The sequence below is a fragment of the Varanus komodoensis genome, unplaced genomic scaffold (assembly GCF_004798865.1).
Source record: "Varanus komodoensis strain SLA01 unplaced genomic scaffold, ASM479886v1 scaffold7_3, whole genome shotgun sequence".
In the NCBI taxonomy this organism is placed as follows: Eukaryota; Metazoa; Chordata; class Lepidosauria; order Squamata; family Varanidae; genus Varanus; species Varanus komodoensis.
The window spans coordinates 17,982,003-18,005,926 of NW_025336480.1; the positions used below are offsets into that span (position 1 = coordinate 17,982,003).

Consider the following 23,924-nt stretch of genomic DNA (forward strand, 5'->3'; position numbering starts at 1 on the left):
ACGGCCGCAATAGCCTACTACTGTGGCTTAGTCGACGGATCACCCCTATTTTCTCATCCTATCCTCAAGAGATTTTTGAAAGGACTGTATAATCTTAATCCATCGATTAGACCGGTTATGCCCACATGGACACTTTCTGTAGTTCTACAGGCCCTTATGAAGGCCCCCTTTGAACCTTTGGCGACTGTGGATCTCCGATTAGTTTCGGGGAAGACGGCGTTCCTTGTAGCTGTCACGTCAGCCCGGAGAGCTAGTGAACTTTGTGCCCTCCGCATCGACCCTCCTTATCTAAACTTCCACAGAGAAAAGGTCGTTTTACATCTCGACCCATCTTTCTTGCCCAAAGTCTCTACACCTTTCCATACAGGACAAGACATTGTACTGCCTGCCTTTTTTCCATCGCCGTCGAATCCCTTGGAAAGATCCTTGCACTCCCTCGACATTCGGCATTGTTTAGCCTTTTATCGATCGCGAACAGAGTCTATTCGGCGATCCAATAAACTGTTCATTAAATATTCGGCTAGAGTTCAGGGCGACCCAGTTACTCCACAAAGGCTTTCTAAATGGATAGTCCACACTATTGTCTTGTGTTTTCAGTTAGCTAAGCTCGAATTGCCTTCAGTTCCTTGAGGCCATTCTACTAGAGCTGTCGCTACATCTTCTGTATTTGCATCCGGGGTTCCGACTGATGACGTCTGCAGAGCTGCTACTTGGGCGAATCCTTGCACTTTCGCCAAGCATTACCGTCTCAATGTTTGGGCTCGACGGGACTGCTCCTTTGGTAGAGCTGTTCTCTCCTCCGTTCTTCGATGAGAACACCTTCCCTCCTCCTTTGATGGTAAGCTTGTTAATCTACTCATATGTGTGATGCACAGAGGCCACGACGAAGAAAAGCAGGTTGCTTACCTGTAACTGATGTTCTTCAAGTGGCCATCTGTGCAGTCACACAACCCGCCCGCTGGCCCCGCTTGGTGTCGGTGAGTGGATGCATCGACAGCTCAATGTCGATGAGAGAGGGCACTTTCGGTACCAACCATCTCCTTTACGGTACCGGCAAAAAAAAAACAAATCCATTAAGATACCGTACGTTTGGTCGCAAAGACTGAACAAAATGGTGGACACTCCGCTCTTTATAGGCACAAGGGGGAGGGGGAGCGGAGCTTCCCGCCAAAAACCGTTAGCTATCAATCTTCCGGCCAAAGGCACTGCACAGGCGCAGTACCCATATGTGTGACGGCACAGATGGCCACTCGAAGAACATCAGTTACAGGTAAGCAACCTGCTTTTCCCTGAAGTCTCCTGGCCCACAGAAGCACCCTTCAGATCTGCCCTGAAGAGTTCTTTGCAGGGCATAGGGTGGCGGGAAAGAGGGCACAGAAGCCCCATTCCATAAGCAGTGTGCTTCCACTAGCAAAATGACAGGTCTGGATGAAACTCCTAAAGATGTTTCACCTCTGCAAACATTGGGATTCTCTTGAACAAGCTGGTATCTCTTCTTATATCTCAGTAGCCCCACTTGGGCAATGCAGCTGCCTTAACCCAGCACTTGAATTTGCTATTAATGTCTGTGTGTGAGAGAGAAAGACAGAGAGAGAGAGAGAGAGAATTGGAAGTATGCTATTATTCCTAAAAAAGATGCTTTCAGGCTCAAGGGAACTAGCTAGCAGGATGTGCAGATTGTATGCTCTCTTCCCAGCAGGGCTGCTGCGTATCCTCTGTGGTCCAGATCTCGGCTTTCTTCCCTCTTCCACCTTCCTTACCCACATGGACTAGGGATGCTGCTACTGTTTTTGGGAGCTTTGGCAAGCAAGGTGGTAATAACCCATGAACTCCCACAGCTGACCAGAAGATACTTATTTATGGCAGATCCTGTTGGCAGCTTCCCACACTTTCAGTTTGGCCTTTGTGTGCTAAACCAGAATAGCAGGAAACAAACACAAAGCAAAGCAAAGAAGCAAAAGGCGAAACAAACACCTCCCCCTCTCTCTCCCCATGGCTATAACATCTACTATGATACTTGCTATGTCAACTGCACAGTCTGTTCAGTTCACACAACTGGCAATGATAAGCATATGATCTCTGCTTAGCATTCACAAATGTTTTGAGACACCTCTGTCTGAAGCAATACAGATCAGGGCTGGGCAGCTTTAACAGGTCTGGGGTCATTTTCAGCCCTCCCCCCCCATGGGCTGCACTCCACAGGGTGCCAGGAAAAAAAAGCCACTGGGTTGCCACTGATTTCCGGTGTCAAACCATCCCAGAAGCCTAGAAGTGGCAAATCTCATAGAAGACAAGGAGGATTTGGCTACTTCAGGTATCTTTGGCAGTTTGCCCCCTGTGGACACTGGACTACAGCTTTTGCTGCCACAAATTTCAGCAAATTTCAGTGACGGCCATACTGGGGGTGCAAGGGAAGCATGTTAAGCAGATGAATGTATCAAAGTAATGTGGGTTTCTGGGTGCGTGTTAGGCATCGGTGGGACTGATATTAAGAACACAAATGCCTGGTTCAGCAGTTGATCTCCAGCAGAGGCCAGGCTCCGAGGCAGACTCTGAAGCAGGGCATGAAGGAGAAAGGTGTTCTTTTTGTGGTCTCCTGTACCTGGGCACTGGTCTTGATGGTCCCTTCTTAGCAACCAGAGCTGACAGGTCTGTCTGTCAGAAGCTGTCTGATTCCTCTGACAGGACTGAAGCCAAAACAGAGGTGTCAAGAGAGCTTTAGGAGAACCTGAGGTTTGCAGAAGTACTAATAAAATAAAAATAAATCTGTACCTACGGGGGCAACCCCCATTCCACCCCAAAGAGCCCAGTGAGATCTGGCCACGCTCAGTTGTCATGCAAGGTATGTGTATGCTCGAGAAATAGAAAATGTGGGGTGGGATATCCAACCCTGGAGTAGAACATGTATAGCACCCTCCATATAGAATCACTCTGTTCAGGGCTGGCTCTAGGTATACAAAAGATCCAGGGCACAGGCCTATGGAACAGAAAGCAAAACAAAAAAGAGATGACAAAATGTTGGCACAAATTGACATGCACTCTAGAGTGAGTATGTGTGTGTGCATGTGTATTATTTAATTAATTTAAAGCATTGTTGTCCCTTCTTATATCTGGAATGGATCTTTAGATGGCTTACAAAGGACAAATAACGTAACAGCACTTAAATAAAACATAGTCTTCAGTATATGAAAATATATAGTAGAAAAAACATTCAACCTTTAAAGTACTGAGTGCATAATAATAGGTAGAGTAAAGTAGAGGGTTTCATTGCAGAATCAGTCTCAGGCAGAGAAAGTCAAATGGTGAGGAACCAGGAGGTGAAGCACATGTGAGCAAAATGCCAGCTCATTCAGGGGGTTTGAGAGCAACAAAGATCATCAGTGCCCTGGACCTTTCTTTCAACACATGCCCCTGGACAGCCCCGTGATGGAGCAGATGGTGACCCTGCAGAAAAGAGTTAGGACTCCAACTGAAATATTTGAGGATTCAGTCCGAGGGGGCCATCCTTTAATATTGCCTCTGCTTCTGCTAGAAAGTGAGGAAGATGCACACTTGAACAGCCTGCCGCTTCAGTATGTCTGGGACCTTGCTGTGCTTTCTGAAAATGGACCCTGTAAGTAAACTCTGCACATTTGTGTCCAAGGCAGACAAACGGAGGGGCTGTGAAGTGGGAAATGTTGACACACATTGCTACACAGGAGCCCTGCATTTATTTTTAAGTCAAATCACTCTGGAATGAAAGCGGTAGGGCCCGGGCAGGCTCATTCTAGGGGTGGAACACCACCTGCTGGACAGAAAGTGGAGGTGCTTTTTTCTGTTTGTGCTGCGAAAAGGAGATCCAGCTGCTTTCACACCCTCTTAAAAATAGAATTGAAACCAACCGTTTCATAAATGTTCACTTACTGAGAATCTTGCTGATGAGCTACTGTGGTAGAGTAGTCAAGAGTACCGAACTGGGAGCCCTGGAGTTCATCAGATACTTCTGGGCCAGTCACTGAACCAACCTCACAGAGCAGTTGGGACGGACTGGAGAAAGACGGTGTAAACCAGTGGGATCCAGATGCGATAATAACTACCACAGAAGTCCAGTGAATTCAAGTTCAGGGACTGTTGCCAAGATGTTCCATTCTGGAACTTTTCAGATTGTTCTCTTGCCTTCTTCAGTTGGGGCTGGCAGCAATTTGATTTGAAAGATAATTGCAGCCACAGGTGGCCCAGTCTGGACTGGCAAAGCATTTTTACAAGATGGCTGGTGGCGTCCTGCCTTCCAGTATTGTGAGCCATCTTCTGGGGAGGAGGGCGGGCGCGGCTTGCCACCAGCCCTTTAATAGCTCATTAAAGTAATTTTGCCATCAGACCAATTGTGTATTCGTTGCTGTTCTTGTTGTTTTTTAAAAGCTTTGCTCACAGCTAGGCCCTGATGTTTGGTGCCACTAATTTTATGGGCAGGTCAGAATGTACATGGACCTTCCATTTTGGCCAAGGAAAGAGGCCAGAGAAAGGGCATATTGCCACCAAATAAATGGCAATGGCAAACTGGTGGGAAAGACTGGGCACCAGATCCTTAGTGTCCCCCACCTGGCTCCCAAGGACTGGGAAGGAGGGGGCTGGTGGGATTAGCTGTGGTCCTGGCTGTCTGACCTCAGCTGGCTGGCGCATGTCACCAGAGAGGCCCTCATTGTGCTAGCACTCCTGGCTGTCACCTGCTGTGCAGTCAGAACAGGTAAGGTGCATGCTGCAACTATCAAGCGCCACCTGCCATTCACAGAGATTCAGAAACTCAACAGTGGAATCAAGTATAGCCCTTAAGGGGAGTCTGGGAGAAGCTAGATGAGCTTAAGGCTCAAGGGAGGGAATTGTAGGGCATACCTGGCCAGCTGTCATTATGCCCGGGCTGGTTGGTCATGTCCCCAGACATCAACCATGTAGCCAAAGCTTTCCATACAGCTGGGATCCCCCCACCCCACGAGCTCCCAGCCCAACCCCACAGGCAGCCCAGTCCCAGCCTCCTAGGTAAGCATGGGAACCACATGAATTCAGATGTACCAGCTAGCCCTTGCTGGGGGGGGGGGGGGGATACCATCTGCTGGACAGAAAGTGGAGGTGCTTTTTTCTCTTTGTGCAGGGGAAAGGAGATCCCATTGATTCCAAACCCACCGTTTCATTAATAGAATTGAAACCAACTGTTTCATAAATGTTCACTTACTGAGAATCTTGCTGTTGAGCTACTGTGGTAGAGTAGTCAAGAGTATCGAACTGGGAGCCCTGGAGTTCATCAGGTACTTCTGGGCCAGTCACTGAACCAACCTCACAGAGCAGTTGGGACGGACTGGAGAAAGACGGTGTAAACCAGTGGGATCCAGATGCGATAATAACTACCACAGAAGTCCAGTGAATTCAAATTCAGGGACCGTTGCCAAGATGTTCCATTCCGGAACTTTTCAGATTGTTCTCTTGCCTTCTTCAGTTGGGGCTGGCAGCAATTTGATTTGAAAGATAATTGCAGCCACAGGTGGCCCAGTCTGGACTGGCAAAGCATTTTTACAAGATGGCTGGTGGCGTCCTGCCTTCCAGTATTGTGAGCCATCTTTTGGGGAGGAGGGCGGGCGCAGCTTTCCACCAGCCCTTTAATTGCTCATTAAAGTAATTTTGCCATCAGACCAATTGTGTATTCGTTGCTGTTCTTGTTGTTTTTTAAAAGCTTTGCTCACAGCTAGGCCCTGACGTTTGATGCCACTAATTTTATGGGCAGGTCAGAATGTACATGGAACTTCCATTTTGGCCAGGGAAAGAGGCAGGAATGCCAGGGAGGACCCAGAGCTGCAGAGTAATGCCAGGATGGCAGCGCAGGAATGGGACCTTCAAGGTCTCTGGGTTCCAAATGAACTGGACCCCCACTAACTCCTGGGCAGTAAATGGCTGCCACACCTACCCAAAGAGAGCCCAAGACCATGGCTTTGCTGCAGTAGGATGCACCTTGGGCAAAAAAAGTGCCTAATGAAGCCCAGTGGCCTCTAACCCCTACTCTCAGGATGGGGTTCAACCATTCAACAGCACCACCACCTACCAGGGATGGCTCAGCAATGGGGCAGAGGCAATGGCAGGGCACTACTTTGTGTGTGGCCACAGAGCCTATAGGAAACTCCCATCACAGTCATATGGCTTCTTCTCTTTGGCTCTGTTGTACCCACCCTTCTCAATGCACAATGGCTCCAAAGATATCCTGAGGCCAGTTCTCCCTAGAAATGAGCACGGCATAGTAAAGAGAGAGGAAACTGGCCCCCTCACCATGTGTGGGAGCCATTTACGCAGTGGCAGCTCAGATGCAAAAGCGGACAACCACTTGCAGCTTTTCCTAATTGTATAGGTATTACACTATTAAAGGTTCAGGAGCACCCTGTTCTCTACTGCATCTAGCCATCCTATTTAAACCACACCAGATATTGGCCATCACTGCTATCTAAAAGTTTCTTAGAGAATACACAACCTTTGAGACTTGGTTTGTTTTCTCCAAGATCACAGCAGACAAAACGGAAAGCAGAGTGCAAAGTCTAGTCTGCAGGAATACAACCTTTTGTCACCAGTAGGGCTATACTGAACAAGAAGCAGATGCAGAGGAGGCAAAGACTCAAAGGAGACAAAGCAGGAAGTGGGAGGGTAGCAGCCTTCTCTTCAAGCAGCAACCACCTGCCCCTCTCACAAGTACAAGTGGCTTGGAAGGACCCAGAAGGGGAAGTTCTGTCCAAATCCAGCGTGCTGATATGCTAACAAGTGACTAAGTGCACTAATCAATTTACTAATGTGCTGCACCTTGAGATGAGCCTATGGAATTCAAATCAGATTTTTGCAAAAAGGAGGTACATTCAGTTGCATTCAGCAGACAGTGGGTGCTGCCAAATGGCAGGATCCTTGCATGAGTAATCTGTCAGTGTTGTGCAGATGTGCTATCTTTCTAACTGAGTGGCTTTTCTGTGGGCGAGCCCAGGAGGACTATGAGTAACTGGCCACACTGGCTGGTCTTCTTCTAAAAGTCTGTAAATGAGGCTGGGCAACTCCCTCATATCATCTCATTCAGGAGCACCCTGGCATTTCTCGAGCTTCAATGCCTTTCTCCTCTTTGGCTCAGGGAGCTCTATCGAGCCTCAAACAATGCCATATATGAAGAGAATCTGGTCTCCCGGACTCAGAGGCCTGGAGAGCTAATCACCAACTCACGGAAAAAACAGATTGACATGCATACTATTGGCAAGATCATCCCACCAGATCCAGGGGACTGCCTTGGTGATGGCTTCTCATGCAGCTCCTGGTGTCCATGGGATGTGATGGTGCATTGCAGCCCTGCCATGCAGCCAGGAACATGCTCCCCAGTGCCATAAGCTGGTTCTCTAAAGGGGCTGCTTTCATACGCCTGGAGTCTGAAAACACATGACAAAATATGCCTGGGACTATAATTGCCTGTGGCTTCTGATTACACTGCTCGCTGTATGCTTTTATGAGAACTAGTGTCATGGTGAAGAGACTGACATCTCTAGGTCCAAACTTACCTCTGCCTTAGACTCCCTACTTGTCTTTTGGTAAGCTCTTCTTTCTCAGCCAGAGCCTCTGCCATGTGCAGTATGGGAGGCAATAATACTGATTTACCTTACAGAGTTGTTGAAAGGAGTGCGTTGAACCCTTGAATGCACTTTTGTGGCTGGAAATCATGTGAGTGGAAGTGCAACACATCTGGAGGGCACCAGGCGCTTAAGTAGTATTCTGCACAGACATGTTTTTCCCTTGCATTGTCCGGATCTAGTGTCAGGACACAGGAAGACATTCTGAGCTTCCTGTGGAAAGTACAGTGAAGCGAAGAGCTTCTATTGGTTCTCATAACCTTGTTCTATGGTCCATGATGCAGCCTAGTAGTCTGGTTTCTTTGCTCTGTACCCGACCGTCTTCCCAGCAGCAGCTTGTTCTTGTCTTTTCTCCTTGGTTTTGAAGGCTGAAGTACCCTTGAATGAAGAAGCTGCACTCAGCAACCAGCAGCTCAGTGGAGGCTGAATAAATTGGACCAAGAAGAGGGCAGTTGTCATCTTCCTTCAGAGAGATGGATGACCACAGCAGATCCAGAATGGCTCAGTCCTTGAGTACTACACCTTTTCTTTGTTAGGAAGGTGGCTGACTTGTGGGAAATGACAAATCCCCTTGGGGAAAAGGAGGATAAAGAGGGTACACTTGCACTTGGCAGAGCATCTAGAGGCTTGGGACAAAGTGCAAAATATGAAAAATATAAATAACAAGCAAAAATGATCACCACACTCCACAATGGTGTTAGTTTTTGGGGTTCAGATGACACAACAACCCAACATTGGTAAAACAATGACTGTAACAGTCAATGCTTTTCTTAGAGGCCATGTGGAACCCATCCTGGGAAAATCAGTCTGGGCTGACAGACCATTGTGAGTAGCCCCTCAGGATGAATTGTCTTGTCATGCAAGCCTAGTCAGTTTAGCCAGGAGCCCTATCTGACTGGCTTGATTTGGAAGGCAGTTGCAAATGCATCTCTGACATGTTGGGTATGTGCCTACCATTAGAATGCTTTTGTAGACAAGACTTGGCTTGGAAGGAGAGCCTTCCCTAGTATTTCTCAGGTGCAGCAGGGAGCAAAGGCTTGGCAGGGAACATTAATCCATGCTGTGATGGGAAGTGACACTTTCTCTTCTCTGCTGCTACCAGAAGCCTGAGAAGATAATGGATAACCAGAAGGCCTACAGGGAGGGAAAGCCCTGTTGAAAAGGGACAATTCATTGCTATCTCTAGGCCTTTCCACAGGAGAAGAGAAGCAGTTGCCTGGCTGGTGCAAGGCAAAGGAATATGTTCCATGAATGCATCTTATGGCCAGGGTGACTTATTTTATATTGTTAATTTGTTTTATATTTTGAATGTATTATATTTTAATTTATGTTGTGAGCTGCCCCGAGGCTTCGGCGAATGGGGCGGCATAGAAATGTTTTAAATAAAACAAATAAATAAATAAATAAAATAAAATAAATCTCTTGTCACAATCCTCTCCAAACTCTCACGCACATACTGATATACACACATGCAAGACTCCCGTTATGCTGGATTGCTAAATAAGGAGCTTGCAAAACACAGGACAGCTAAAAATAGGCAAGGGCTCTGGTGCTCCCTTTGACCCCGAGATGCTCCTCTGGTGCAGCAAGTGAATGCAGTTTTAAGGAGAGAAGCTGTAGCTCTTCACGCAAGCCTTTCATCCCCAGGCTCCTGAACACAGACACAGTCCTTCCCTCTGATCTTCCTCAGCCTGCTTGCAGTTGTAATTGTAGGATTTGGGACTCTATTCCATCTGATAGCAATGATCAGCTCTGGCAGACTAGCAGCTCTTCTGTTAGTAGGCTAAGTTGAACTACTGAGGGATCCCAGGACCCACTCTCCCTGGAACGTGGCTGCACACCAGCCGAATAAGCACCCGGGTCTGTTTGGCTTTTATTTTTAGTTTGGCAGAAAGATTTCTTCTTCCATGGCACACAGAGCTACCATTGCAATGGACGGGATAAAAATATTCTAATAAATAAATAAAGCAAGCTAGGCTGGCACAGCTTGGGACCTAAGCCAAGGGTACCTGACTAGCCATATATTATTGTGACCTGCTGGGTAATTGGCAGCCCCTTTGGTTTGGCAGGTGCAAGAGCACCTGAGATTTCATGGAAAGCAAAGTGGGTTGCCTTGCTAAAATGCATTGCTTGACAGGCTCCTTTCAGCCTGGTGGGTCACAAGTTACGCAGGCTAGATGAGGCACCAATATTTTCCCAACTTTTCTGTTGCTTCCTTAGCACAAATCTAGACAAGCTGAGGCCTGGAAAACTCTGGGAAAGTTTTTCTCTTTGAGAACACATAACAAAATGCTTCGTGAGGCAGGGTGGAAGGATTTGAAGTGTTATGGGACGGCGTTCCTTTAAATGTTCGTAAGGTTTAGAAGAGAAGGGGGTAAAAGGGGGGGATGTGGGAGTGAGCTGATTGGTTGGTGACTGAGAATGTGTGGGCGGGGCTTGGAAGTGTGTGAGGAGAAAACTGTAAATACTTTCTGTCAGAGTGGCGGTCTGTTAGTATGTCTACAGAGTCTAAAGAAGCAGCCTTCTTATCAGACTCCTATGTAGTGTGTGAAAAGCATTTAAGATTCTAAAGAAGGAGGTAGAATATTTAGAGAACATATTAGCCACCAGGGAGAGTTAAAACCTCATATTATTATAAGGGTGTGTGAGAGTATTATAAGGGTGTGTGAGAGAAAGAAGCTGACAGAAATCTGAGGACAGGAGAGAAAGGAGGATCTGTATGTGAGGAATCTGAAGGGAAAGAATGATATACCTCAGTCAGAAATTATTATACACTGTTCTAGTCTCAAAGGAAATAAGTTACTGAACATATTGAAGCCAATATGCTGCTTGTACAAATAAAGTTTCATTTTGTTTATCGTTAACTCAGGGTCATAGGCTGTTTGAATGCCAGTGGCTCATCCTCAGGACCACATAGCCCAATGATAGGGCCTTATAGCTTGGGCATGCCACTGGGAAAAGACCTGAATTAAGTTCCTGGTGGCTGCTGTATATATCAGAGAGTTAAAGACTTGCCATATCCATTCAAGGATACTGTTTGGGCTGCATTTTACTCCCTCAAAATGGGTGTTAATAACTATGCAAGAGAAAGTGAAATGTTAGGAAATTTTAGTCCCTGAAGTCCAATTATGTTAGGCTGCATTGACGGGCAACTTCTGTCCCTCCAAATATTTTTCCCTACATCATCATTGGCTTTGTAGCTAGGGCTGATGGGCTTTTTAGGCCAAAACATCTAGTACAGCAGTCTCCAACCTTTTTGTCACCAGAGACTGGTTTCGTGGAAGGCAATTTTTCCATGGACCAGGGGTAGGGGATGATTTTGGGATTATTCAAGTTCATTACATTATTGTGCACTTTATTTCAATTATGATTACATTGCAATATATAATTAAATAATCATACAACTCACCATAATGCAGAATGCATTATGCACAATTTACAGTAGGGTTCGGCTAAATGATTTTTTTAAAATTCCCTTCATTTTTTACATTGTTGATGGTTTCTCTTTGAAACATTATTTTCCCCTATCCCCTCTATTTTCCTAACTGGCATAGAAAAGCCAGTGTAGTGTGGTGGTGAGAGGGTTGGGCTGGGAATTGGGGAGAACCGCTCAGTCACGGAACTCACTTGGTGACTCTGGCGAATGAGGGACTCTCAGCCAGCCAACCTGACAGGGCTGGTGTCGTGTGGATAAAATGGAGCTATGTAAGCTGCCTTGGGTTCCTTACAAGAGGAAAAAAAGCGGGATAAAATGCAGTATAATACTAGATGTAGAAATGACTAGATGACTACCTTAGGGTGGGGCAGTTTCCTGACCCACCTCTCTCACAGTGACCACGACTTGCAGAGCTGTGGCACTATGGCTTTTTCATTAGCAGGGGTGCTGATGCCATCTACCATCCTCCTTAGACACCCTGCTCCCTCTGCTATTTTCCCAGTTGCTGCAGGGCAATGACTGTTCCCAACCTCCATATCTGGTTCCCTGTTGTCATGCGCAGTATTTTGCGGGGCTTGGCCTTGAATGGGCAATTAAGACCCACTCGCTTTACAAAATCCCTGCTCTGTGTGGTGTGGAATAAAAGGAATAAAACGTAAGGGGCTGGAACTGGTTGAGTGGTGTGCACCTACACAGCGGCCTGCATTTGGGTCTGTTCCCAGGGCCTTGGCTGTGGGGACTGTTGTGATGGGCAGTGGCACCTCAGAATTTAGCCTTGTACCCCTGCACTTAAACTTGGTATACTAGCGATTCTTGCCTGAATAACTTAATAACTTTTCCCACTTGATTATGATGTTCATGTTCATTGACAGAATCTTGGTTTTCAATTTGTGAGAAGGAAATAAAGACTCGGGTTCATGGGAAAGATCAAATGTTTGAACCTCTGCTGCTTTATTGTCTGGAGACCCAGGATTTCTTGCAGTTGACTAACAATAATGCATTACCGGGCAGAGGCAAACTCAACTGCATGGTTTCAGTACAAGTACAGAGCATTTTATACTCTCCCAGTCACATACACAGGTACAGAGCAATTAATGACAGGATACAGACATTACAATGAAATTCTGAGGTCATCATATACAGAACAGATAAGGAAGATCAGCCAAACATATAAGTGACAATAAGATTACATTATTTCTAATTGCAGTGTATTGACATTTCAGTTGAGTAAATTCCAGAAACTTGAACCCATCTCCAGGTCTGCTTAAACATGTAAATTCAAGTGAAACATAGAAACATAGAAAACAGAGCGAGTCAGAAGGGGTTTCCCGGGCCATCTAGTCTGACCTCCGGCACCAGCCGGCTCCGCTCACGACATGCCCACCATGTGGACGTCCAGCCTATCCTTGAACACCTGCACCGATGGGGCCTCAACGACCTCTTGTGGAAGCCCATTGCACACCCTCGGGGTCCTGACTGTCAGGAAGTGCTTCCTGGCATCCAAACGAAACCTTGGCCCCCTGAGCTTTGCTCCGTTGGAGCGTGTTCTGCCTTCCTCTGCAGGGGAGAACAGGTCTCTACCCATCTCCATGTGACATCCCCTCACATACCTGTATGTCGCCAACATACCATGAGAAACCATTCATGAAATCATAAGCTCATCTGTTGCATTCCATTCTCAGGAAGGTTCAGACCCTGAGTAATGGATCCGCACCTTTCTGATTGGCTATAGTGCAGAAAGTGCTCTGAGGTAACTAACTAAATACTTCTTGGTAAACTGTGAATTCCTGCAGGGACAATGCAGTATCACTGCAGAGGTGATTGTGTAGTCACTGAATGGAAAACCAAATTCATCCTGTCTGCTCTCACCCATAGCCAGAGGAGAAGAAGAAGAATGAGAGAGAGACAGAGAGAGAGGGAGGGAGGGAGGAGGGGGAAGGAATGCTATTTTCTTAAGGCAACAGTAATGTTAAACAGTGACTTGGCTTGGAAAGCCGGTGCTTTTGAGAAAGAGTGCAGGGTTGATTTTATAACATAAAGGCACATATAAGCAAGGTTTTTCTGCCACGGTTTTTCCAAATTTTCCCAACATCATCTTCTTTTGCCTACAGGGCAAGTTTTATAGCAGCCTTCACTCATCTGGATAGGAAATTCTGGGAGCTGGAGTCTAACACACCTTGGGTATGGTTGCTACATCTTGGGTATGGTTGCTATGGCTGCATTTGGTACAATGGCTTGGGACCAGGATACCTGAAGGAATGCCTTCTTTCCTCTATGCCCTTGCGCCCCCTAAGATCTGCATAGGAGGCTCTGCTCCGGGAACCCTCCCTGAAGGAGGTAAAGGTCTCAACCCAGACGAGGGCCTTCTCTGCAGTGGCACCCTGACTCTGGAATGCGCTCCCCAGAAAGGTTTGCTTGGTGCCAACTTTATATTCCTTCTGGTGCCAGGTGAAAACCTTTTTATTTACCCGTCATTTTAAGAATTAGAAATTTTAATTGGTTTTAACATCCACAGCTGCTTTTTGCTTTTGCTTTTTATTTTTGTTTTTACCTTTGTTTCTGATTTTTATTTTGATTTGGATTTTGCTGAGATTATGTTTTTGCTGTTTACGGGGACTATTTGTTGTTGTTATAAATCGACACAATTTTTGTTATCATTTGTCATTGTTATTAATTGTTAAAAATTTGTAAGCTGTTCTGGGATGTTTTTCTTGTGCAGGACAGGATATAAATGTTTTAAATAAGTAAGTCCCAATGCAAAGCCCACAATTCTGAAAGCACAGAGGAAAGCGTCCATGGTGGTCCTGTGGTTTACATGGTCTGAATACGTGGGCTAAAGAAATGCCCTGAGCATTTAGATGGAACATTGGTTGCATATTGTATGCATGATTGCACTCATAAGGCTGTCATGATAGGATAGTAACCGAGGAATTAGACTTAGTCCTTGGGAGGAGCTGTAGCTCAGGGGCAGAGCTACAAAAAGTTCCAGATTAAATCCCCAGCTTCTCCAGGTAGGACTGGGAAGACTCCTTCCCAAAACTCTGGCGTGTCCCTGCCAGTCAGTATAGAGAATCCTGAGCCAGATGTACCAGTGATTTTACTCAGTTTAGGGCAGCTTTCTTTGTTTCTGTGAGGATCTTGGATCTTGCTAGAAGACATCACCTTGGTTAAAGATAGCTACCCAAAGGGCCAGGAGATCTGGTTCATCACATACTGGAGTACAACTCTGCATTGCAGCCTTCTCCAACCTGGTGTCCTCCAGATACCTTCCCATAATTCCCAACCAGCATGACAATACTGGGAATTATGGAATTTGCAGTCCAACACTTCTAGGGAACACCAGGTTGGGGAAGCACAGGATATTTAATGTATATCCACCCTTACTTCCTATGGATCCAGGACTGGATTTTGAAACATAGAAACAGACTGACAAGTCAGAAGGGGCCTCCTGGGCCATCTAGTCTGACCGCCGGCTCCAGCCAGCTCTGCTCACGACATGCCCACCATGTGGACATCCAGCCTATCCTTGAACACCTGCACCGATGGGGCCTCAACGACCTCTCGTGGAAGCCCATTGCACACCCTCGGGGTCCTGACTGTCAGGAAGTGCTTCCTGGCATCCAAATGGAACCTTGGCTCCCTGAGCTTTGCTCCATTGGAGTGTGTCCTGCCTTCCTCTGCAGGGGAGAACAGGTCTCTACCCACCTCCGTGTTACATCCCCTCACATACCTGTATGTCGCCAACATATCCCCTCTGAATCTCCTCCAGGCTGAAGAGACCCAGTTCCCTCAGTCTCGCCTCATACGGCATCCCCTGCAAACTGGCCACCAACCTTGTGGCCCTACACTGCACTGACTCTAACCTGGCTATATCCTTTCTGTAATGATTTAAATTTATGCTGGATCAGCTATGCTAACAAAAGTAGACTTCCCTACCATCTCCTTACCATGGCAGTCTCTGTAGTTCTCTGAAGATGCACAGAGTCAGGAGGACACTGCTGTGTATGGGTGAGCTATGGGATGGGGTGGGGGGAAATCCCCCCAAATTGGATAGAAGGCAGAGCTCTTCCTCTTGCAGAAGATAAGTCCTGGATCTGATCTATGATCATACAGTTCTTCATCACAAGCAAGCGTGTTGTGCTTTATTAAGGACTGCTTCTCACAGCGTATATTTTAGGTTGACATCTAAGGTTTCTTTATTTTTAGTGCATGCTTGAAATGGAAGATTTGTATAAGATAAATCTGCGTTTGGAAAGTAGGGCATTGTATGAACACACTTACCATAATGCAGGATAGGCTGTAGTGAGCATGCTCTGAGGGGCAAACCCAAAGTTCACACACTGTCATGTGTGTATTGAACTTAGTGTTCATAACAGCCATTGCTCCATCTTTTCTTGGTCTCTTCAATGTTGCTGCAAGAGCCCTTAGCATCTGTTGCATACACTAAAACAAAGTCCCATATCTTTCTGTTTCCTCTCTAAATCTGGATGCTATCTTTGATTATCAGCAGACACGATACAACTAGTTCATATCTTGGAAATGTCTTTCATCCTTGACTACATGCACAGTGTCCTGGCAGAGACAGAAGCTGTAGCAGCTGGAGCTCTAGCTGTAGGGCAGCACGATCATGTAGGGAACAGGCAGGACCCAAAACACTCTGTTTTGTGTCACTGGGCATCTGTGCCCACATCATTATGCTTTTAAATTAAGGCCTTTCCTAGCCTGGGGCTTCCTGAGAAACAGCTTTGTGCGATGGTTTTCTTTTCACAGCAGTGGGAGTACAACCTTGGGGGAATAACTGTGTCCTGAAAAGCAGTTCCTTCATCATTTGGACACACAAGCAAGCAAACTGAACCTTACCAAGCACGTGTGTGAAAGAAGTATTTGTTTCCACAATGATATTTGAGGGACGCAATGTGAACAGTGCCACGTGCACTGGCCCCTTCATCTCCCAGAATGCTGTCTGAAGGAGTACAGAGAGGCACAGGGTTTACATCAGGGCCAGCATCAAGGGCAGGCATGGCTGAGCCCCTACGAGGAGTCCCCGCACCAGCAGGGACCCTCTGCGAAGAGTTCGCCGGACTTCCCTTCCCTCTTCCCCAAGGCAAGCTGCACACAGGTCTGCCTCTTGTTCTGGCCAGGCAATGGTGGTGATGAGAAAGAGAGGCCATGGCCTGCTGCCTCTCCTCCTGTCAAGCAAGCAAGACGGACCATGAGAAAAAAAGGCCTACGAGGCACAATGGCAGCCAGTGGCAATGGTGGGGCGAAGGGGGACAGCCTGAGAGAGGGGCCCACTGAGGGGCCCTTGGGCAAAGGCTCTCCAAACCCTGGAGCCAGCTTTTGAGGGTAGCACATTGAGGACTCTAGTATAATAGTGCTCTGGTCAATCCTGTCGCTGATCAGAGGATTATGGTTATTTATTTATTTATTATACTTATACCTCACCTTTTTTCCTTTCAAGGAACTCATGGCAGCTGGCAGAATCCTCCTCCTCCCCTCCTCCTCCTCAGCCTTGTCCTCACAACAACCCTGCGAGGTACCCCTTTGTTGGGCTTAGAGCCTGTGACTGGCCCAAAGGCACCCGGTTGGCTCCATGGCTGAGTGGAGACTCGAACCAGGTCACCTGAGTCCCAGCCTGGGGCTCTTAACCAGTGCACCACACTGGCTCTGAACCACGCATTGTGTAACTGGCCTTCCCCTACCTGGCCCCCTCTAGCTGTGTTGCACCGCAATTGCCATCATTCCCAGCTAGCCTGACTATTGGGAGTTGTAGTCCACCTGCGGGCAGCAGGTGGGGGTGAGCTAATGTGACTGTTCAGAGGATGACTCCAAGGGAGACACTGTGACCTAAATGGCAGAGGAATGGCAGCCAGGGACCACAGGAGCTTTCCAGAAAGTGTGTGTAAATGAGCCTTCTCCTTTCTGCTTCCTTCACCTCCCCGCCCAGAAGTAGCAGGCTTTCAAATAATCTCGAGAGACTCCTTGTGTAAATGAGACTGTCCACAGTCAGGACCAGCTTTGCAAGAAGCCAGCAGGGATGCCAGTTGCAAATAGGAACAGAAATGATTTAAGATCAGTTTGTCCACTGCTACTCCATTTCTGACAAGAACATAGTAGGCCTTGTTTATGTGTGAAATATCAGGATCTTACTATCCTTTGGGTCAGGGATGGAGAACAACTCCCACTCCCCTTCACCACTGGGTATTCTGGCCATGGCTGATGCAAGCTGCAATCCTGCAACATCTGGAGGGTCGCATGTTCCTCACCTCTGCCTTAGGGTTAATTTCATAAGCAGTAGCAGCTGTCTAGAGGTCAACTTGTAGCTCCCTAGAATATCTGCGTGTCCCATCTCTGCTCACTTTCACCTTCCTGTGCGCTTTGCCTTGAGTCTGTTTTGAGTTTGCCACTCCCTTAGCACAGGGACCCTTCAAACATGTCCTTTGTCTGGGGCCATGCAGTGGATGGCACCACCGGGACAAATGAGCAAAGGTTGTGGTAGTCACATTTGACAGAACAACCAGTGGGTACACATAGCATGTGCATTAAATGCAGGATCAACCCCATGGGGAAACCAGAAGTTCTTGGACAGTCCTAGAAATCACCCAAGAACAACAGCAGGGCCCCGTGCATGGTGTGAGGAGGCCCAATACCTGAGGTGGCTGGGGAAGACAAAACAGCCCCTCCTTTGTGGTGCCTGAACACCATTCTTCTCTCCCCCTCCTCTGTCCGTGTTAATGAACGAAAACGTGACTGCCGACTGGGGCTGGAAGGAGATACTGCCAGTCTGAATGGCTACGTGAGGTCCCTGGGCCCAATCTTAATACAACCCCCTATTTAAAACTGAAGCTGGGATGGAAACTCTGACAGGCCTGGAGTGAGGACGAAGCCGATGCTGTAACAAGCATTCCTCGAGTGATGATGTCACCGCTTGAACAGCGGCCTGAGCATGTTCTGCGAGTGCCAGATATACGGAGGAGTGATTAGGCCCGAGTTTTAGCCTTGTAATCGCCTGTGATTTATTGCCTTCCTTAAAACACACACACCAAACATCCCTCCGCCTAATTCCTGCACTTACTCCACACCCAGAATAGGCTATTTCTGGACTCCAGAGCTGGCTATAAAAAGCACCACTGGACCTGTAGGTTGGTGGGAGTGATGAGCTGAGCTGAGACCCTCTAGTTGCCCCGTGGAGTGTCATGAGTAGCTGTCCCTCTGCTCAAGTCGAATGGGCATCTTCAGCGTGAAGCTCGGAGAAGGAAAGGTGCATGGCAAGACACTCGGAAAGTCCGTCCTGCACTTCAGGGCAGTGCAGCTCGCTGCCAAACACGCTCCTCGTTTGTCAGTTCTTTAAGCCGCCTTCAAATTTCCCAGCTGTTCGTTCTTCCCAGATGGCTCGGGCGGGAATGAGGGGCCTAATTCACTGTGCTCTGTGAAGGTAGAACGAGGGGGAGGTTGGACACCAGCAAGAAGGATGGCAAAGGGGAAAGCTGGGTGCAAGGGAGAGAGAGGATGAATGAGCCTCCCAGCCCATTCCAGTGATGACATGCGTGGGTGTGACGAGAGGCGTGGGGATCTTTTTTAGCTCCCTGTGCTTCATCGTGTCTGCCTGGAGCAGGAAAGAAGAGGGTCCAAGGGAAAAACATTCCCTATTCACGCAAGCATGCAGGGGCTGGCGCTCTTGCATGGCAGCCTGAAGTGGAAGGGGACAACGTGGGATTCTGATGCTGGGCCCATTCTTATCCACACGCTGTGGGCTGTTCTGTACTGAGCCTAATAACATGATCAGGCACCCTGTTACAAGCTGAAGGAGCCTAGGAGAGCACATATTGCACGTGTATACAGAAGAGCCAGCAAATGCATGTTGGTGGAGTTGGTGGGGTGGGCGGAAGGCGGTGTTGCAATCCCTCTCCCAACCTATGCATTTGTCAGCACAACCCACCCAATTCATCAGGGCCACACTCAGCCCTCTTGGGCTGAGTGACTGAGAGAAAGAACCACATATCTTGAGAGCTACAGGGCTGCCAAACAGGGAGCTCCTGGCCCTACCTGTCAGAAAGCCTCGTGCAGCCATTCCCCTCTTGGGTATGGGGAACATGTGGCCCACTGGAAATTATTGGACTACTGTAGCTATCACCCTGCATCGCTGGCAATGGTACCCGGGGCTGATTGGATGTACAGTTGGACAACATCCAGGCTGGGAGGCACACATGCACCACCTGTGCCTTAAGGAAGGGAAACGGCAGATGAAGTGGCCATGGAACATGGGATGGTCACAAGTGGGAGTTGTCATCCCAGAAAACACCCCCTAACCCAATCCCTGCACCATGAAACGCAATGAAAAGGGCAGATCAAAGGTGTTGTCAAAGTCTTCTCTAGAAGTACCACAAGCAGGGCATAAAAGCTAAAAGAAACTGGCAAAGGAAAACCTAGGATGCCCAATTTCTGTTTAATGCTAATTATTTAATCTTTCCCACTTAATGCTAATTCAGGATATGGAAGAAGCACTTCCCAAAGAGTGGAAGGGATAACTAGCCCTTCTCCTGCTCACTGGCTCTTTACCTCAAATACCTCCCTCCCAGCACTTTTTGTCACAGCATCTCAGCATCAAAACTGAGTTTGCCTCCTTCTCCTCTGCTATGATATCAGTGTTTTGCCAAAGGCAAGTGTTCTTTTTGGATCCAGAAACAATAAGCACACCTGGGTTGAAGTCTAAGGATTTTATTCTAAAGCAGGCACAATACCAAGCAAGCTGACTTTCCTCAATCAGTCGTTGGGAGCTCCACTGGACAACAATGAAGATTCCCCAATTCGGCTGGCATGCAGCACCTTCCCGGTTAGGTCTGCATCGAAGCTCACCTTGGGCGGAGCCGCAAGGCTTTTTATCCTAAACTTTAGAGTGTTATGCGCTGTAGAATGCTACATGCCATCCAAAATGGTTAATTGGTCACACCTGCTGTTTGCAGGTTTCATGATGATCAGTTCCACTGTTTATGGTATTCTCCTGCATTCCAAGGCCGTACCATCCTAATCAGCAACTGCCTTAGAATAACACATTTTTTCATGCCGGAGAGCCTCAACTGGGTCTTACAGAGGCCCTGTTCTTAAGGTCTTCCCAGGAGATATAGGAATAGAAGGAGCAATTGTGTCACACTACCTTATCTCCTCGATATACAATAGTCTTCCAGTGGTTTTTCTCTATAATCAGCCAGAGCAGAGCTTTGCCTTGGATGTCTCGGTGATTATGCCTTTTCACCCAGAGTGCCCTGGGCCTGGATGCAGCATTGTTCCAGGGGAAAGTGCCAAAATGAAAGGCTCTGCAGGTTTGGGTGAGGCTCCAAGTCCCAAGGGCCACTGCCACAGCTGCTTCTGTCCAGAAGGGTGATCAATCCAAGCCTTATGAGTGTGTCATCAAAGCAAGACTTCTGCTCTTCCCAGTCACCGCCTCCCGCAGTGATAGTGATGAAGTGAAGTGATGAAGAGAAGATGAAGAGACAACAAAGCCCCTGTTGCTAAAAGCAAAGTAGCCCAGTCCAGCCAAATTTCTCTGCTTCCTAACTTTCTTGGGTACTCCCACCCTATTCGGCAGGTAGATTGCATCCTCTCTTCCCAAGCTGCAATGTGTTGTTTCCTAAGATAGACGACAGTTGTGAGATGTTAAGGATTGCTTCACCGATCTAACAGCATGTGTGAGACGTTTTGTGTGTGCATGTAATATCTGAAACACATATGCAAGGCAAATGCATGCCTCTTGCAGGGTTTCTGCCCAAACTGCCCACCCATTTGACTTGTCTGGGCACCGCAGGAGAGACTCAGCAACACGTAGTCCTCCTGCAATCTCTGCCATGGTATAGTGGGATTTTGTGGCTGTACACCCATTTTATGATGAGGCTTCTGCTTATTGCAGTGGCCCTGATTTTGTTGTGAAGCAGGGCAGTATGATGACTTGAATAGTGGCAGTGGCCTCAGCCTGCCACACTAAATTTCCAAGGCTTCATCATGCTTTCATGTTTCACCTCCAGCAAGGGTTGGAGCAGCTCTTAGCAGGACACAGAAGGTCAGTCCTCCATTTATTGACCAGGCTGGCTGAACAGCCATTTCTATGCAGCTGTGAATAGCTGCAGCAAACTTTTACAATTTTTCTGCAACAAATCAGCCCATATAACTGTGCAGCTATGAACAGCTTTGCTGCAATATCTCTGCTACTAGTCTGGTGTGTCAGAGAGTTAAATCTGTGTTTCTTCCCCCTCCCCACATCCTTTGAAGAAAATGGTGCCTCTTTAGGCCTTCTCAATTACCCTCTTCTCCCTTTCATTTCTTTCCCAAAATTACATAAAATAAAAAGGAAACTGACAATTATAAAAATGTCTATACAGAAGCAAGTCCCATTGATTCCAATGGTGCTTACTTCCAAATAAGTATATATAGTGGATGCTGAGGAGGTGTTCTTGAAATCTTGTTTAAGGTAGCACCGGAGGCATGGGCTCTCCTGTTGATTTCAAATCTAGGCTTTTTGATGGAGTAGGGGAAGGGAACATAAAGTGGGCACTGCAAAAAATAGGAGAGAGGAAACATTCTCCAAATTCAAAACCCAGATCAGTTCCTGTCGCTCCCAAACTTCACTAAAGGAATGCCAAAAATCTAGAAAAGTGTGGAATTCTGGAATTCTGGTAGGCTAAAGAGAAAGAGAAAAAAGATGAGAGAGGGGACAGGTGGAGAGAGTGTCCAAAGAAGCTTCTTTATGTTGACCTGTGTACGTTTTCCAAAAGAGGTATTTCACAGTCCACGCAAGAGGTGGGCACAGGTAACTGTCTGAACATGGGCACAGGTGTTGCCCATGATTAAAAAAGGGCTCTGGAATAGCCCATGTTACCTTGCAAAACACCTCTTGCAAACACCCACTATGCATTAGTGGGTGGCACAAAAGGGATTGTGCAAAATGCACTGACAATACTGCATCAGAAGATACTTCCATTTGCTCACATGTGACTGGAATATGACAACTGCATTTGAGAGTAAAATTCCATAATGGCAATTATTTGGAAATTACAGGGATGTGTTTGCTGTCTCCCAGTCACATGCATTGAAAAGGTATTTGTGGCTGGAATCTAGGATTAACTCTGCCTAGAGATGTTAGAGAGATCCACAGTGGGTTCAAATAAGTTTGGATTTCTATGAATCTGACCCACAGTTTCTGCAAAAACCAAAAAAAAAAAAAAAAAGCCCAGCCTTTTTTGAGTCATGCCGATTTGTAGAAATTTTAACAACCTTTTTGTGGGGGGGGGGGGGGGGATTGGCACACACCTGCAGTTGTGCTGGAGGGAAAAAATCTTGTATATCCCATAAAACACCCAAAATCCTACTACATCAGTCAGTAGGCAATGGAACAAACAATGCCTGACTATCTGTGAAACCGGTGGAATGGATTTAACAAAAGCCATACATTCTTGCTCTCTGCCCATGGCAACTATGCAGACTTCAGCAAACATGCAATGCATACTGGCCATAAAAAGGGCTAGCCACATAGTAAGGGCAATATGGGGGGAACAGGGCAGGACACGAACTCGCATAAGCAGAACACAACAGGTACGGCTCACAGCAAACTTAAGTTATATCCCTTATCATCTTGAAAAATACAAACTCCTTCACTTAGGATCAAAAAAACCAATGCACCACTACAGGATGGGGAATACTTGGTTCAACAGTATTGCAAATGAGAAGGATCTGGGGGTTGCTGTAGATCACAGGCTAAGTATGAGCCAAAAATGTGGTGTAGCTGCAAAAAGATGCTATTTTGGGCTGCATTTAACATCGGTATCACCTCCAAATCACATGAAGTACTAGATGCCCTGTACTCAGACTAGTTTTATTTATTTGTTTGTTTGTTTGTTTGTTTGTTTGAACATTTCTATGCCGCCCCTTGCTGAAGCCTCGGGGTGGCTTACAACACAATAAAATACAATACAAAAATAACAATATAAAATTAAAATTAACAATATAAAATAAATAAAAGATATAAAAGAAGTTATAAAAGAAAAGACTTCATCTGGAGTACTGCATCTAATTCTGGGCCCCATAGTTTTAAAAAAGATGCAGACCAGCTGGAAAGGGTTCAGAAGATATGATAACACCCTACAAGTAGATGCAAAGCTGTCACAAAGAGAATGGACAAGATCTCTTCTTGTTCATTCCAGACAGCGGAACAGGGAACTAAGGGCTTGAGATAAAAGAAACCAGGCTTAGGCAAGACACCAGGAAGAATTTCCTCACTGTCAGAGCAGGATGGCAATGGAAACTATTACCTGGGGAAGCTGTGGGTTCTCCCTCACAAGAGACATGCAGACAGTGCCTGGACGGTCATCTGAATGGGATGGTGAAACCTGGTGTCCTGCAATAGCAGGGGCTTGGACCCAATGGCCTTCTGGCCTCTTCCAACTCTACTATCCTATGTTCTAAGGGAGGGGAGAGAGGATCATGCCGAGCCTCTCTTCAACACTTAAGAAGGGAAATTACATATGGCAGCAGCTTGTAGGCAACGGTGCAGTGTTTAATGTGGAAGTGCAAGCACAGTCATCCTTACAGTCCCTTTAGTCCTGCCCCCAAGGAGAGGCCAACAGTGCAGACTTACGCGTGCCTTCTGTACAGTAATGGGTCTTAATTCCTCAGCCAAGCTCAGACCCAGAAGGGTTAAACTCACACACGCAACTGCTTGTTGCAATTGTCTGAACCCACCTAAAGTAGCTGCCAGTTCTGGTGTACCAGGAGACTCCTTGGGAGGGGACTGAGTGGGTTGCCTTCCTCAGCAGTTGATATATAAAGTGCTCCAGAACTCTCATTTTATAGAAGGATCATTGAGTAAGTGGGTGCAGTGGGAACCA

At 47.0% G+C, this 23,924-nt stretch overlaps 1 protein-coding gene across 1 annotated transcript in view; it reads right to left on the reverse strand.

The window, feature by feature from the left end:
- Positions 1–4,906, reverse strand: part of LOC123035923 (coiled-coil domain-containing protein 69-like) — a 51,650-nt gene extending 46,744 nt beyond the window's left edge. The window contains exon 1 of the mRNA XM_044454612.1: positions 4,870–4,906. Within this exon, the coding sequence (XP_044310547.1) occupies positions 4,870–4,906 (37 nt within the window). The remainder of the gene's footprint in view (positions 1–4,869) is intronic.
- Positions 4,907–23,924: the final 19,018 nt, after the last annotated feature.